Raw genomic sequence first — 13950 nt, 5'->3', positions numbered from 1 at the left:
TGGAGGTTGCAATGAGCCAAGATTGCACCACTGCACTCCAGCCTGGGCAACAAAGTGAGACTCCGTCTCAAAAAAACAAAACAAAACAAAAAAAAAAAACACCCAGAGCACTGTGTACTATCCTTCCATAAACCTGACTCCTCAAGACAGAAAAACTCACTCCAAAATCCAGAAGCTGTTCTGGTGACGTCCGCCAGGACACCCCAGCTCCTATGTAACCAGCTGAGAGCCTCAGAACCAGAGCCACGCCCAGCAGGTCGCCACAGACCTCATGGAGCCCCAGCCCGGCTCACACACTTTCACTGAGAAGAAGGCTTCTAATGAGCTCGGAATGAGCGGACATGCAGAGCTATTCATCTTAAAGCAAGTGTATGAAGCCAGAGAAAATACCCTGCAAAATCTACACAACACCAACCTCATCACAATGAATCAGAAAAAAAACAAAGGTAGGGTGTGCGGCCATCTGGGTGGGCCCTCCAGCCAACACCTGGACAGTCCAGGGGAGGCCTCTCTGCTCCACTCCAGGGCAGGCCTCGGAGGCGCCCAGGGTGGGCGGCACTGCGTGGACAGGCCGTGTGAGCTGCAGGCGCAGCCAGAGACTCCAGGCTCTGAACTTACAATACCAAGGCTGCATATATTTTCCCGTCTTTTTAAACAGAAGAGCAAAATAGTCTTGACTTGATAAGTGGTTTTTTTGCCCTCATTATTACATTCTCTCTCTCTTTTTTTTTGAGACGGAATCTCACTCTGTCGCCCAGGCTGGTGTGCAGTGTTGAGGGGTGCCCATCACCCCAGGGGACACTGATAAAGGTCCATCACCCCAGGGAACAGCGATGGGGGATACCTGTCACCCCAGGGGACACTGATGAGGGGTACCCATCACCCCAGGGGACAGTGATGAGGGGTGCCCATCATCCTAGGGGACACTGATGAGAGGTTCCCATTGCCCCAGGGGGCAGTGATAGGGTTACCCATCACCCAAGGAGCCACGGATGAGGGGTGCCCATCACCCCAGGGAACAGTGATGGGGAGTGCTCATCTCCCTGGGGGCCACGGAAGAGGGCGTGGTCCAAACTGGGGAAAAACTCACCTGCAGGGAGAAGGTCAGGGCCAGGTCTGTCTCCACTTGTCCACTGGGGGGCAGCACAATCTCATGGGACCGCAGGATCCGTTTGGAGCCCTGTGATTAAGCAAGACCTGTTCTAGTTGAAAGGACTTCATCTCAGAGGGAAACTTCAGGGATAATCCTCAGAGGTGCCCTGGCTTCATCCCAAGAACCTTATAAACATTGAGACCCCTCGGCCCACAGGTTCTACCTCCAGGAATCTGCCCCAGGACCTGAGAGAGAAGCCAGGAGTGGTGCCTGCTGAGGTTAACCGATCACAAAACAGGTTCCATGTCCAGATGCAGAGGCACCTGACCGCGCTGCCCAGGTGCGTCTGGAAGAACAAATGTGGGAGGCACCAAGCCTCTTCTGGTTTTGGTTTTGAGGGACAGGTCTTGCTGTGTTGCTCAGGCTGGACTTGAGCTCCTGGGCTCAAGCAATCCTCCTGCCCCAGCCTCTCAAGTAGCTCAGCCTACAGGCAGGTGCCTCCATGCTTGGCTTAAAACCATTATTATTATTATTATTTGAGACAGGGTCTCTCTCTGTCACCCAGGCTGTAGGGCAGCAGCACGATCTCAGCTCACTGCAGCCTTGACCTCCCAGGCTCCGGCAATCGCCAGCCTCAGCCTCCCTAGTATCTGGGAATACAGGCATGTACCATCACAAAAAAATACAATAATTTTTGTATTTTTTTTTTCAGATGGAGTTTTGCTCTTGTTGCCCGGACTGGAGTGCAGTGGAGTGATCTCAGCTCATAGCAACCTCTGCCTCGCAGGTTCAAGTGATTCTCCTGCCTCAGCCTCCCGAGTAGTTGGGATTACAGGCATGCGCCACCATGCCCAGCTAATTTATTTGTATTTTTAGTAGAGATGGGTTCTCCATGTTGGTCAGGCCGGTCAAGAACTCCTGACCTCAGCTGATCCACCCGCCTCGGCCTCCCAAAGTGCTATGTATTTTGTTAAATACACAGACAGGGATTAGTTATGATGTCCAGGCTGGTCTCCAGCTCAAGCAATCCATCCTCCTTAGCCTCCCAAAGTGCTGGGATCACAGGCTGGAGCCACTGCGACTGGCCTAAAGCATTTTCTAAAAAGAACAATGAGCAGGGCTGACTGGTCCTCTCAGAGAATAAAATATACAGAGACAACACTTAAAGAGGCAAGGAGGAGGGGCCTTGGTGCAGACGCAGGAAATGCATGGCCACCTGAAAACACGCTGAGGTCATACCCAGTGAGCTTCAGGCCAGCAGGAGGCATTTGCACACACCTGTGCTAAATGGGTAATGGGTCATTTTCATGAAAGACAACAGGACCCCAACCACAAACTTTATATCCAAGTAGATTCCTAATGGATGGAACGTGCTTATCATAGTGCTGTTTTAAAAGAGGCCATCCCAACAAGGATGTGCCCGGGGACTGCGTGCTCCAAGAAACAAGCAGACACTGTGGGGCCGCAGGCACGAGCTCCCAGCGGTCGGCATGCAGGACACAACGGATGAGGGTGCCAGGCAGCTGGCAGGCGGGTGGGGGGGCCAGCCCAGGTTTGGGTGGAGCAGCAGGGCCTCAGGACAGGTGTGCGTGGCCTGCTTGCCACATTCGGGCTCCAGGAGGCACCCGTGGTGGGCTCTGGTCCCGCCCTTGAGCTGGGACCTCGGGTGCTCTCCTCGGCCAGCCCTCCTGTCCCCTCTCCTCTCCCTGGGTGCCCCTGCATTGTGGTCTGGGCTCTCCCTGCTCATCCCCCCTTAACCCTTCAGAGATGTTTCCCTGCAAATGTGTTCTGCGTCAAGCCCCTCTCAGCACCCCCCTAGAGGACCTCCAGGGACCCAGCTATGATAGAAAAAGACCAGCGTGTGCCACAAGCTGGGGAGGCAAAGGTGCATGCCAGAGAAGGCTGAGTGCACGTAGGGCTACGGGGGCTGGTGGGGCTATGGCAGCCGGGCTGGCTGCTTCCCCACAGGGGACCTGGGCAGAGAGGACAGCCCAAGAGAGAAGAGGTGAGGAGCTGGGGGTGAGCAAGGGAGGCCAAGGGCCACATGGGTGCTGAGCTGGGATGGGCAGGGTGGGCATAGGCAGCAAGCCCACAGGATACAGAGGGGCTGGAGAGGTGGGGCTCTGAGGGCCCTGGGCCAAGCTCTCAGTCAGGATGCAGCCTGGGGCAGGACCAGAGACAGGCCGAGGGAGAAAGGGGGCCAAGGAACAGGGTCGCTGTGAGGTGGGGGTCCCATGCCAGGGGTTAGAGGTCAACAGCACCAGACTCAGAAGCCAGTGAGAGGTCGGCTCTTGCCTTCATGCATTGCTCTGAAGACCCAGTGAGAATGCTGACCACCCTGCCACCCCACTGCAAGCCATGAGGCCCAGACACAACCTCACAGCCTGGTGGCAACAGCCCACAGACAGCTCCTCGTGCCCCAGGGATGACCCCCAGCCAGACTGCAGCAGCTCCTGGGCACCCTGGGCACAGGCAGCCGGGTAGGAAGATGCTTCCATCATGCCACCAGCCACACGCTCCTGGAAGGCCCCACCACCCGGGAACCTGGCCACCAGCATGCGCCACACATGCAGGCTGCTGCTAACCCACGAGCATCTTCAGTGAGGAAAAGGGTTTCTCCAGACGTTTATTTAAGACATAGTAAGTTTCACACAGCAGGAGCCGCCTGGGAAGGATGACATGCCTCGGGACTTCTCACACTCCAGACCCGCTGCTGGCCAGTGACCTCAGCCATGCTGGCCGGGGCTCAGGGGCTGCTCCGCAGGTCCGAGGGGCCCGGAGACCCCGCGTCAGAGCCACAGTGGTGTCAGGAATCCAGCCAGCTCCAGGGACCTATGCAGGGCCTTGGACGTGGGCTCCATGAGCAGGGCCCCGTCCTCAAGGGGCTGATGGGGTGGGGTGAGGAGCACGACAGCCACTGAGACCCACCCTGTCATGCTGGACAGCCACACAGAAGGGCACTGCTGTAAGCCGAGGACACGGGTGAGAACTACCCATGACTGGTGCCGGCCAGGGACAGGCCGCTGCACACAGACCACACACCTGGAGCCTCACCGCCCTGACAGCTGGCGGGGACACCCCCTGGCTGGCTCACTGGGAGAAGATAATGCCACAGGGGTCGTGGCAGCTCTACCCCATGGAGGGGGCGGGGCCTGGGCCAGGTGTGCGGAAGACGCCGGCACAGCCCCTCTGGAACGGCCATGTGTTCAAAGCCTTCGAGAGGTCACAGGCCCCACTAGAGTCAGAAGAGAGGCCCTGGCACCAGGGGCTGGGAGTTCTGGCTGGGTCCTTGCCTCCCGGAGCGTCGGCTCTTCTCTCCCACCAACGCCCTCCATCCATAGAAAGCCGGCAGGAAGTGGGCGCTGAGTGCAGCAGGGAAGCCCTGGCTCCAGGCGCTCAGGGCCCATCCATCAGTGAGGTGGCCCGAGAGCACCTCTGCCCCGGGAAGGCCCTGTGCACCTGACCTCCACATCCCAGAAGGCCAGGACAGGACCGCTCCCAGGAGCACCACAGTCCCATCATTCCCGCCACCCTTCAGCTCCCGGAGATGGCACGGGCTACCCACTGTTTTGGCGCAAGGCCTCACGGTGGTGCACTGGCTGACCCGTCTCCCAGGCATGTGGAAAGCCGATGGCGCCCAGCCACGGCCAGGGCACCAGGGGCCTCACCTGTATCTTGACGGCGATCACCACAGAGATCAGCTCCTTCTCCAGCTCCTTGAAGACGACCAGCTTCTTCAGAGTCAGGCTGCACAACCTGCAAAGTAAGGCACAGCTCAGCCTCAGGGCTCCGCCCCTCATCACAACGTGTCCTGTGTGTTTCTGCACAGCGTCACCCCAGGAGCCCGGTGGTCCCTGCCTGTGGTGAGCGCCCGCCCCTCAGCATCCTGTGGCTGCCAGGTCAGTGGCCCCATCTCCTGAAGGCCCTGAGGACAAGCCTCCCTGCCCCGGAACTGAGTGGGTGTGTGACAGGCCGGCAGGGGGAGATGACGGAAGATCTGAGAGTCCTGAGCCAGCTCCCAGCTGCGAGAGCACAGGCCTCCCTCCCCATGGCCCCACCCAGCCCAGCCTCCCGATCCTGCCCACCCCAGGCCCCCGGCCCGTGGCTGGCACATACTTTCCCCCAACCTTCTTTCTGCTTGTTTCACCTCTGTCATTTTGTCCTGAGGCCACAGGAGTCCTAGAGACGCCAGGAACGGTCTGAATGACATGCCCACAGTGTCCAGGGCTCTGTCCCTGAGGAGTGGTGCGGGTGCAGGCCCCTCCACTCTGCCCCGAGTGAACGAGCATCTCTCTAGGGGGACTGGCCGTACACACGCCAGGGCCCAACTCCATCCCGTGAAGATGCCCACACCGCCTGCCCATGCCTGAAGGTGTGTGGGCAACAGCTGCACCGGCAAGCGTTCCGGAAACTCTGGCACAGCTCTCTTTGAAGCTTGGCTCATTTTTCTTCTTGCTCAGGACAGCAGAGGGTGAAGGCACCACCATCCAGAAAGGGGATGGCACTGCCTGCCCCGCCCAGCTTCAGGCTCCAAGACCAGCGAGCTCTGAGTGGCTGTGCCTGTGCTGGGGATACTTTCCCTTCGGGAAGTCTGGACTTGCGGCACTCACCTCCTGGGCTGGTGCTTGGCCCTCAAAGTATGAACGTAAAACAGCAGAACAGCTACCAGCCACAGCCAGGCCACGAATGCAGCCACCACAGGTGCCTAGGCCCTTCCCCAACATCCCTGCACCTGATGGACACAGCCCAGGGATGACTGCCTGGGCGGCCCCAGGACGTCACAGGGCTTCCTCAGCACCTGTCAGTCCACGCGTAAAATGGAGGCCATGGAGACCCCACGCCCATCCCGGCTGCTTCAGTGATGATGGTGACATCGTTTACACTCCACTGAGCTCAGAGAAGCCAAGGACAGACGCGAGAGTTCCCTGGGTAGAAGGTGCCTGACTTGACATCGGGGTAGCGGGTGGGAGGTACATGGAGAACGGGGGACGGCGGGCAGAGGGGGAGCCGTGCGGGCGGGGGAGCCACATGGACGGGGTGGGGGAGCCACACAGGTAATGGGGTGCGGTGGGGAGCTGTGTGGACAGGGGTGCAGGAACCATGTGGGCGGGGCCCTGGGGTGCTCTCCGCAGACAGAGCTGCAGACTTGAGCAGCACCTGACAGCCGCCAAAGCCACCAGCTGGGCTGTGTGAGTGTGCATGGGACCAAGTTATGCACAGGGCGGCCTGTTCCAAACAAGATGAGATCGATGCAGCTCATGAAGCAATACCGGACTAACCCAGAAATGAGTCTGCTTTCCAGAACTGGAAGACGGGCCTACCCAGGTCAGATGCTTTATTTTTCTGAGTTCCAAGTTAGATGTTTTTAAGTCCAGGTTTTTAGGCAAACAGGCATGGAGCTTAAACAGTGAGCATGAAAAGCCTGTCTAATACAGATGTCTCCATTAGAGGCCCTCAAGTCGTTCTCCCAGCTGCAGTCTGCCCGTCCACTGTCGCCCGCCAGTGTCTGTAGCACAAAGTGCACTCTGAGGCTACCGGGGAGCTTTAAAGTCATTCTCACCCTCAGTTTATCACGAAACAAGTCAGGCATCAAGTCGGAGCGTGCTAGGACTTGGCAGGAGCACCGAAGGCCGTAGGCCATGCCTGAAGGGGTGCTCCTCCATCGGGGACCCTGGCCCCGGCTCCACCTGCTCCCCCGGGGCTGCACCGATTCCAAAGGCTCTCTCTTACGGAACAAAATGCAAGAGGAAGCAAGGCAGGAGAGAGACTGAGAGAGAGGTGACATGAACCAAGACAGACCATATGCTGGGTCACACCACAAATCCTTCACAAACACAAAAGAACTGACATCATATAGTATGTTCTCTGACCAAAATGGAGTCAGACAAGCAATCTGTCACAGAAGATGGCTGGAAAATCCACAACTGCTTGGAGAACTAAAACACATGTTCCTCAATAACCTATGGATCGAAGGACTTCTCTAAGGAAATCAGAGAACACGCTAGATGTCATGGAGATGACACAGCACGTCAAATCTGCTGGGTGCAGCTAAGCAGGGCTGGAATGATTATGGACAGCATTGAGTGCTTATGTCAGAAAACAAGAGAGATTCAAATACACAACCTAAGATTCCATCTTCCTTGAGACAGTCTTGCTCTGTCACCCAGGCTGTAGTGCAGCAGCAAGATCTCAGCTCACTGCAACCTCCACCTCCCAGGATCAGCCTCCCAAGCAGCTGGGATTACAGGTTCGCACCACCGTGTCTGGCTACTTCTTTACATTTTTGGTAGAGATGGGGTTTCACCACGTTGGCCAGGCTGGTCTCAAACTCCGGACCTCAGGTGATCTGCCCACCTCGGCCTCTCAAAGTGCTAGGATTTCTGGGTCACTGCGCCTGGCCCTAAGGTTTCATCTTAAGAAACTAGAAGAGCATATTAAACCCACGTAAGCAAAAGGAAGGAAATTATAACAACAAAGAGGAACAACTACACTGAAAAGAGATAAACAATAAATAAAATAAAACCAAATGCTAGTTCTTTTGGGAAGATCAGTAAAATTCATAAAACCTCTACCCAAACAAGGAAAAAAGTAGACAAAAGTTGCCATTATCAGAAGTAAAAGAAGGAAAGAACTATAGACCTCACAGACTACTGAGAAATACTATAAACAACTTCATGCACAAAAATTTGACTACTTAAACAAAAGGTACCAATCTTCATTTTTCTTGAAAGCCACAAACTACTAAAACTCATCATGATGATTATACATAGCTGGTATAGTCCTATACTTATTAAATAAATTGAATTAATAGTTAAAAATTTTCTGGGTTGGACACTGTGGCTCACGGCTATATTCACAGCACTTGGGAGGCTGAGGTGGTGGATCACTTGAGGTTGGGAGTTCAAGACCAGCCTGGCCAATATGGTGAAACCCTGTCTCTACTAAAAATACAAAATTAGCTGGGCATGGTGGTACATCCCTGTAGCTCCAGCTACTTGAGAGGCTGAGGCAAGAGAATCACTTGAACCGGGGAGGCGGAGGTTGTAGTGAGCCAAAATCGTACTACTGCACTCCAGCCTGGCAACTGAGTAAGACTTTGTCTCAATAAATAAATAAAATCTTAAAAAAAAAAAAAAAAACTTCCAGGCAAATTCAAGCATATATTAAAAGTAGAGGCAGGGCAGGGTGGCTCACACCTGTAATCCAACACTTTGGGTAACTGAGGTGGGTGGATCACTTTAGCCCAGGAGTCTGAGAGCAGCCTGGGTACATAGGGAGACCCTGTCTCCATGAAAAATATGAAAAGTAGCCAAGTATGGCGGCATGCACCTGTAGTCCCAGCTACATGTTGGTCAGGCTGGTCTCAAACTCCTGGCCTCAAGTGATCCACTCACCTCGGCCTCCCAAAGTGCTGTGATTACAGGCGTGAGCCACCACACCCAGCCACAGATCACGTATTTGACAAAGATTTTATTCAGAACATTTAAATACATGAACTCTTAGAACTCAACAATATGAAAACAACCTAGTAAAAAGTGAGAAAATTAGCTGGGCATGGTGGTGTGCGCCTGTAATCCCAGCTACTCGGGAGGCTGAGGCAGGGGAGTCGCTTGAACCAGGGAGGTAGAGGTTGCAGTGCGCTGAGATCACGCCATTGTACTCCAGCCTGGGCGACAGAGTGAGCCTCTAACTCAAAAAAAAAAAAAAAAAAAAGGTGGGGGGGAGCAAAATATGGGAACAGACATTTCACCAAAGAAGATACACTGATAGCATATAAGCACATGAAAAGGTGCTCAAAATTATTAGGTATTAGGGAAATGCAAATTAAAACCAAACGAGATACCAACTATACATATTAGAATGGCTTAAGAAGTATGAAAGATGAAAGAAGCAAATACCAAGTGCTGGAGAGGAGCAGAGCAGCTGGGACTTCCACTCACTCTGAACGTGCAGAGCGACACACACCAGAGTCACTGGAAAGCAGTTTGGCAGCTTCTTACAAGTTAAACACACAGCACCCAGCAATCCTACCCCTTGGAATTGGTCCAAAGGAAATAAAAGCATGTGTCCATACAAAGATCTGTAACGCACACTCACAGCAGCTCTATTCAAAATTGCCACCCACTGGAAACCCAGCTGTCCTGGTGTTGAACTCCGGACCTCAGGTGATCTGCCCACCTCGGCCTCTCAAAGACAAGGACACTTGGGTACATGGTGCAATGGGATGTACTCAGCAACAGCGAGGAACGGATCCCTGACACGCAACAGCACGGATCGCAAAGGCATCATGCTGAGTGAGAGAGCTGTGTCGAGGGCACACACCATTTTTGTCCATTTCTGTGGCACTCTGGAAAAGGCAGAGCTGGAGGGACGAGGCCAGGTCAGAAAGGCGGGTGGCTACTGGGGACCGGGTGGCCGCTGGGGACTGTTTTTTTTGCAGACTGCCCAGTGTTCTGTGCCTGGTCGTGTGATGGACGCGGTTCTCTGGTGAACATTAAAGCTCAGAGATGCATATGCAGAGAGGTGCGAGGGGTGAACTTTTACCATACAATACTTGTTTTTTTTTTTTTTTTGACAGTCTCACTCTGTCACCCAGGCTGGAGTGCAGTGGTGTGATCTCAGCTCACTGCAATCTCCGCCTCCTGGGTTCAAGCAATTCACCTGCCACAGCCTCCGAGTAGCTTAGACTACAGGCATGTGCCACCACGCCCGGCTACTTTTTTGTATTTTTACTAGGTTTGCAGTTTCACCATATCAGCCAGGCTGGTTTTGAACATCTGACTTCAAGTGATCCGGCCAGCTCAGCCTCCCAAAGGGGTAGGATTACAGATGTGGGCCACTGCGCCTGGCCTACCAGATGATATTCCAAGTTTTTATTTTATTAAAGATGGGACAAGACACCTATCAACCAATTGCAAACAAGAAGTTCTACTCTGGCTGGGCACAGTCACACCTGTAATCACAGTACTTTGGGAAGCCTGTGGGTGGATTGCTTGAAGCCAGGAGTTTAGACCAGCCCGGCCAACATCACGAAAACCCATCTCTACCAAAAAATACAAAAATTAGCTGGGCGTGGTGGGGCACAACTGCAATCCCAGCTACTTGGGAGGCTGAGTGGGAGGATCACCTGAGCCCAGGAGTTAGAGCTGTGATTACAGCATTGCACTCCAGCATGGGCAACAGAGGAGAAACACACACACACACACACACACACACACAGCAGTTTGGATCCTGCTGTGGATGAACTAATTCAAAGAAACAAACAAATCCACGATAGGCATTTGGGGGAGGGGCAGGGTGTGCAAGACTCCCACTCTTTATCACTCAAGCTTTCACACTCTTGTTTCTGGAAGCCCATTCCTTACATCTGTCTGACTTGAGGCTGGGGGTGAGTCCAGGGCTCACCATCTATGCAGCACAGCCCAGTGCCCCCTCCCCCGAGATTCCTGTCACAGAACAGCAGGCTCTGGCTCCCCATTCCTAGAGAGGGGCTCGTCCCTGCGGTAGACAGAGCCTGCCCAAGGGGGACACGCTTGCCCCTCCCAGGCCTGTCTGCTGTCACCGCACACCCTACAGCCACAGTGCAAACACTGGAAGAATAAAAAGCTTCAGGTTGGGCGGCACGGCAAGACTGTCTCTAAAACATAAATCAACAAAATAAGGAATAAAACGAATCCTTTGCATTCAGAAACTGTGCAGATAAAAAAGGAAGTTATTTGCTTATGATCCAAGGTTGTTTTGACAGCAAGGCCTAAAGGTTGCCTAGGCCAGGCGCACCTGAGAAAATCATGACAAAGACACCAGAAAACTTCTAGGAGATGACTCATCAACAACCTGCCGCCGTGTTCAGACGGGCACCTTGCAGCCGTAACAGATTCAGCAGCAACCAAAGAGAAGCAAAGCCTATTTTAAAATAACTCAATATAAAATAAAATCACAGTGACAGGCGAAACTCAAGGTTCACATCCAACCTCACCTGCCAAATGCCCGCAGTATTATCTCTTTCCTCTTTCCTTGTGTCTGCTGGAAAGAGGTGAATAAAAAAGCCAACTGGAATCCGAATCCTGGAGAACAGCCTTCTGTTTTGTTTTCTGACAGAGAGAAGTGAGACGCATACGGGAAAAGTTCAGTGACACGCAAAAGCCCGCGGGCCTGCCAACAGGAATGAAGAAATGTTCTCCACACTTAGGATTTAAAGAAATCAAGGGATCAGACCACAGAAGCGCGCCATGTGCTCTCCCCGTCAGCCCCGCTTCTTCCCCTCTGAAGGGCTGCTGAGACCACCAGCTGTCTCCCAGCTCCCTTCTCCAGCCCCCTATTGGTAGCAAGCCTCCCGGTGCTAGCTGGGTGACAGCTGCCCAGCCAGACGGGGCCCTGAGCAGAGGCAGCATGCTGACCCTAGGCCGCTGGCCTTGCCCACTCCCTTCACCCTGGCTGCAAGGGCAGATCCCAGGCAGCCACCATGGACCCAGACGCAGAAGCCAAGCCCAGAACAGGGGATGCCCCTGGCCGGCCAGGGACCACAGACACCTGTCCCACGTCACGGGTGGCAGGAAGCACCAGCTCAGTAAGCCCTCTATCCCTGGCTCTGGTACCAAAAAGTCAGCTGTGCTATAGACCATGGATCCCCAAGCCCCGGGAAGGACTCCTGGCCTGTTAGGAACTGGCCGCACAGCAGAGGTGAGAGGTGAGCGGGGAGCAGAGAGCATTCTCGCCTGAGCTCCGCCTCCCATCAGATCAGCACGGTGTTCAAGCCTCATAGGAGAGACCTTTTTTAACTGTGCACGCAAGGGATCTAGGCTGCACGCTCCTTATGAGAATCCCACACCAGATGATCGGACGTGGGACAGTTTCATCTGGAAACCATTCCCGTCACCCAGTCTGTGGAAAACCTGTCTTCCACAAAACCGGTCCCTGGCGGCAAAAAGGTTGGGGACCACTGCTTTAACCCACCCCACTCCATTGTGCTCCTTCCTCTTTTCCACAATGAGATTATTCATCCATTTGGAGTTGTGTGTAGTATGAGTGACTCCTTTTTATTTCCAACATGAATGTTCAATTGTCACCAAACCATTTACCTACAGGCATATCCTGTCCTCACGGATGAACAGGGCCGTTTCGGAAGCATGCTGTGATCATGTGTCTCTGCTATTACATTCCATTAGTCAATGTTTATACATCTGTCAATTCCATACTATTTTAACTTGCATAGCTAATTTAAATAAATGTGTACCTGCTAAAGAAAATACCACCTCTTAGTTGGGCACAGTGGCTCACACCTGTAATCCCAGCACTTTGGGAGGCCAAGGCAGGCAGATCACCTGAGCCCAGGAGCTTCGAGACCAGCCTGGGCAACATGGTGAAACCACATCTCTACTAAAAATACAAAAATTAGCCAGGCTGGTGGCGCATGCTGGTAATCCCAACTACTCAGCGAGACTGAAGCACAAGAACTGCTTGAACCCAGGAGGCAGAAGTTGCAGTGAACTGAGATTATACCACTGCACTCCAGCCTGGGTGACAGAGGGAGACTCCAACTAAAAAAAAAATACAAAGAGTAGTTGGGTGTGGTGGCACCTGCCTGTAGGCTCAGCCACTCAGGAGGCTAAGGCAGGATTGATCTCAAAAAACAAACAAAAAAAGAAAATACTCCTTGTTAAGTACTGTCTGTGTCCCACACAACCCCCAAAAAGCCATGTTAAAATTTCAACCCCAATGTGTTGGTTTTAGAAGGTGGGGTCTTTTGGAAGTGATGAGGTCGCAAGGGCAGAGTCACTATGAGTGGGAAGAGTGCCCGTGTAAAAGAGGCCTCAGAGAGCTCTCCTGCTCCTTCCGGATGCCGAGAAGATGCTGTCCATGGACCAGAGAGCCAGCCCTCATCAGACACCCTTGATCTCAGGCTCCGCAGCCTCCAGAACCGTGAGAAACAGCTGTCTGGAGCTCATGCTGCCGAGTTACAGCAGCAGGAACAGACCACAGTTCCCTCAACACACAGGCACTTCGTTTTTCTTTAAAGTTGCTTATCTATTTCATATAAATCTTAGAATCAACTTGCCAAGTTCAATTTAAAAACTCCTCTGTAGAATTTCATGAAATTGAATTGCATTTATGGAAAACTTCTTTGTGACTTTTTTTTTTTTGAGACATAGTCTCACTCTGTCACCCAGGCTGGAGTGCAGTGGTATAATCTTGGCTCACTACAACCTCCACTTCCAGGGTTCAAGCAATTCTCCTGCCTCAGCCTCCTGAGTAGCTGGGACTACAGGTGCGAGCCACCACACCTGGCTAATTTTTGTATTTTTAGTAGAGATGGGGTTTCACCATGCTGGCCAGGATGGTCTCAAACTCCCGACCTCGTGATTCGCTCGCCGTGGCCTCAGGAAGTGCTGAGATTACAGGCATGAGCCACCGCACCTGGAAACAATGAGTCTTTACATGTCTTAATTCAAGGGTTTTTAATGTTCTTGAATATAGTTAGATGTTTCTAGTGTAAGTCTTTAATACTCTGTGTTCTGACTGCAAAGGAAAAGTTCTTGAAGAAAAAAAATTTTTTAAAGAAAAAAAAAAAGAGCCAGGAGTGGTGGCTCATGCCTGTAATCCAAGCTCTTTGGAAGGCTGAGGCAGGTGGATCACCTGAAGTCGAGAGTTCAAGACCAGCCTGGCCAACATGGTGAAACCCCATCGCTACTAAAAATAAGAAATCAGCAGGGCATGGTGGTGATACCTGTAACCCCAGGGAGGCTGAGGGAGGCTGAGGCACGAGCACTGCTTGAACCCAGGAGGCAGAGGTTGCAGTGAGCTGAGATCACACCACTGCCCTGTAGCCTGGGCGACAGGGCGAGACTCAGTCTCAAAAA

The 13950-nt window shown here is 53.2% G+C and overlaps 1 protein-coding gene across 9 annotated transcripts in view; it reads right to left on the bottom strand.

The window, feature by feature from the left end:
* Positions 1-13950, bottom strand: part of PACS2 (phosphofurin acidic cluster sorting protein 2) — an 82868-nt gene that overhangs the window by 40012 nt on the left and 28906 nt on the right. For all 9 annotated transcript variants that reach the window (XM_017505426.2, XM_037730227.1, XM_037730230.1 and 6 more), the window contains exons 2-3: positions 4762-4849; positions 1091-1180 (exon numbers count right to left, since the gene is read on the bottom strand). In XM_017505426.2, the coding sequence (XP_017360915.1) occupies positions 1091-1180; positions 4762-4849 (178 nt within the window). The remainder of the gene's footprint in view (positions 1-1090; positions 1181-4761; positions 4850-13950) is intronic.

The sequence above is a fragment of the Cebus imitator genome, unplaced genomic scaffold, assembly GCF_001604975.1.
Source record: "Cebus imitator isolate Cc_AM_T3 unplaced genomic scaffold, Cebus_imitator-1.0 Scaffold338, whole genome shotgun sequence".
In the NCBI taxonomy this organism is placed as follows: domain Eukaryota; kingdom Metazoa; phylum Chordata; class Mammalia; order Primates; family Cebidae; genus Cebus; species Cebus imitator.
Note: the sequence above shows the minus strand (reverse complement) of the source record. Positions and strands in the feature narration are given on the sequence as shown.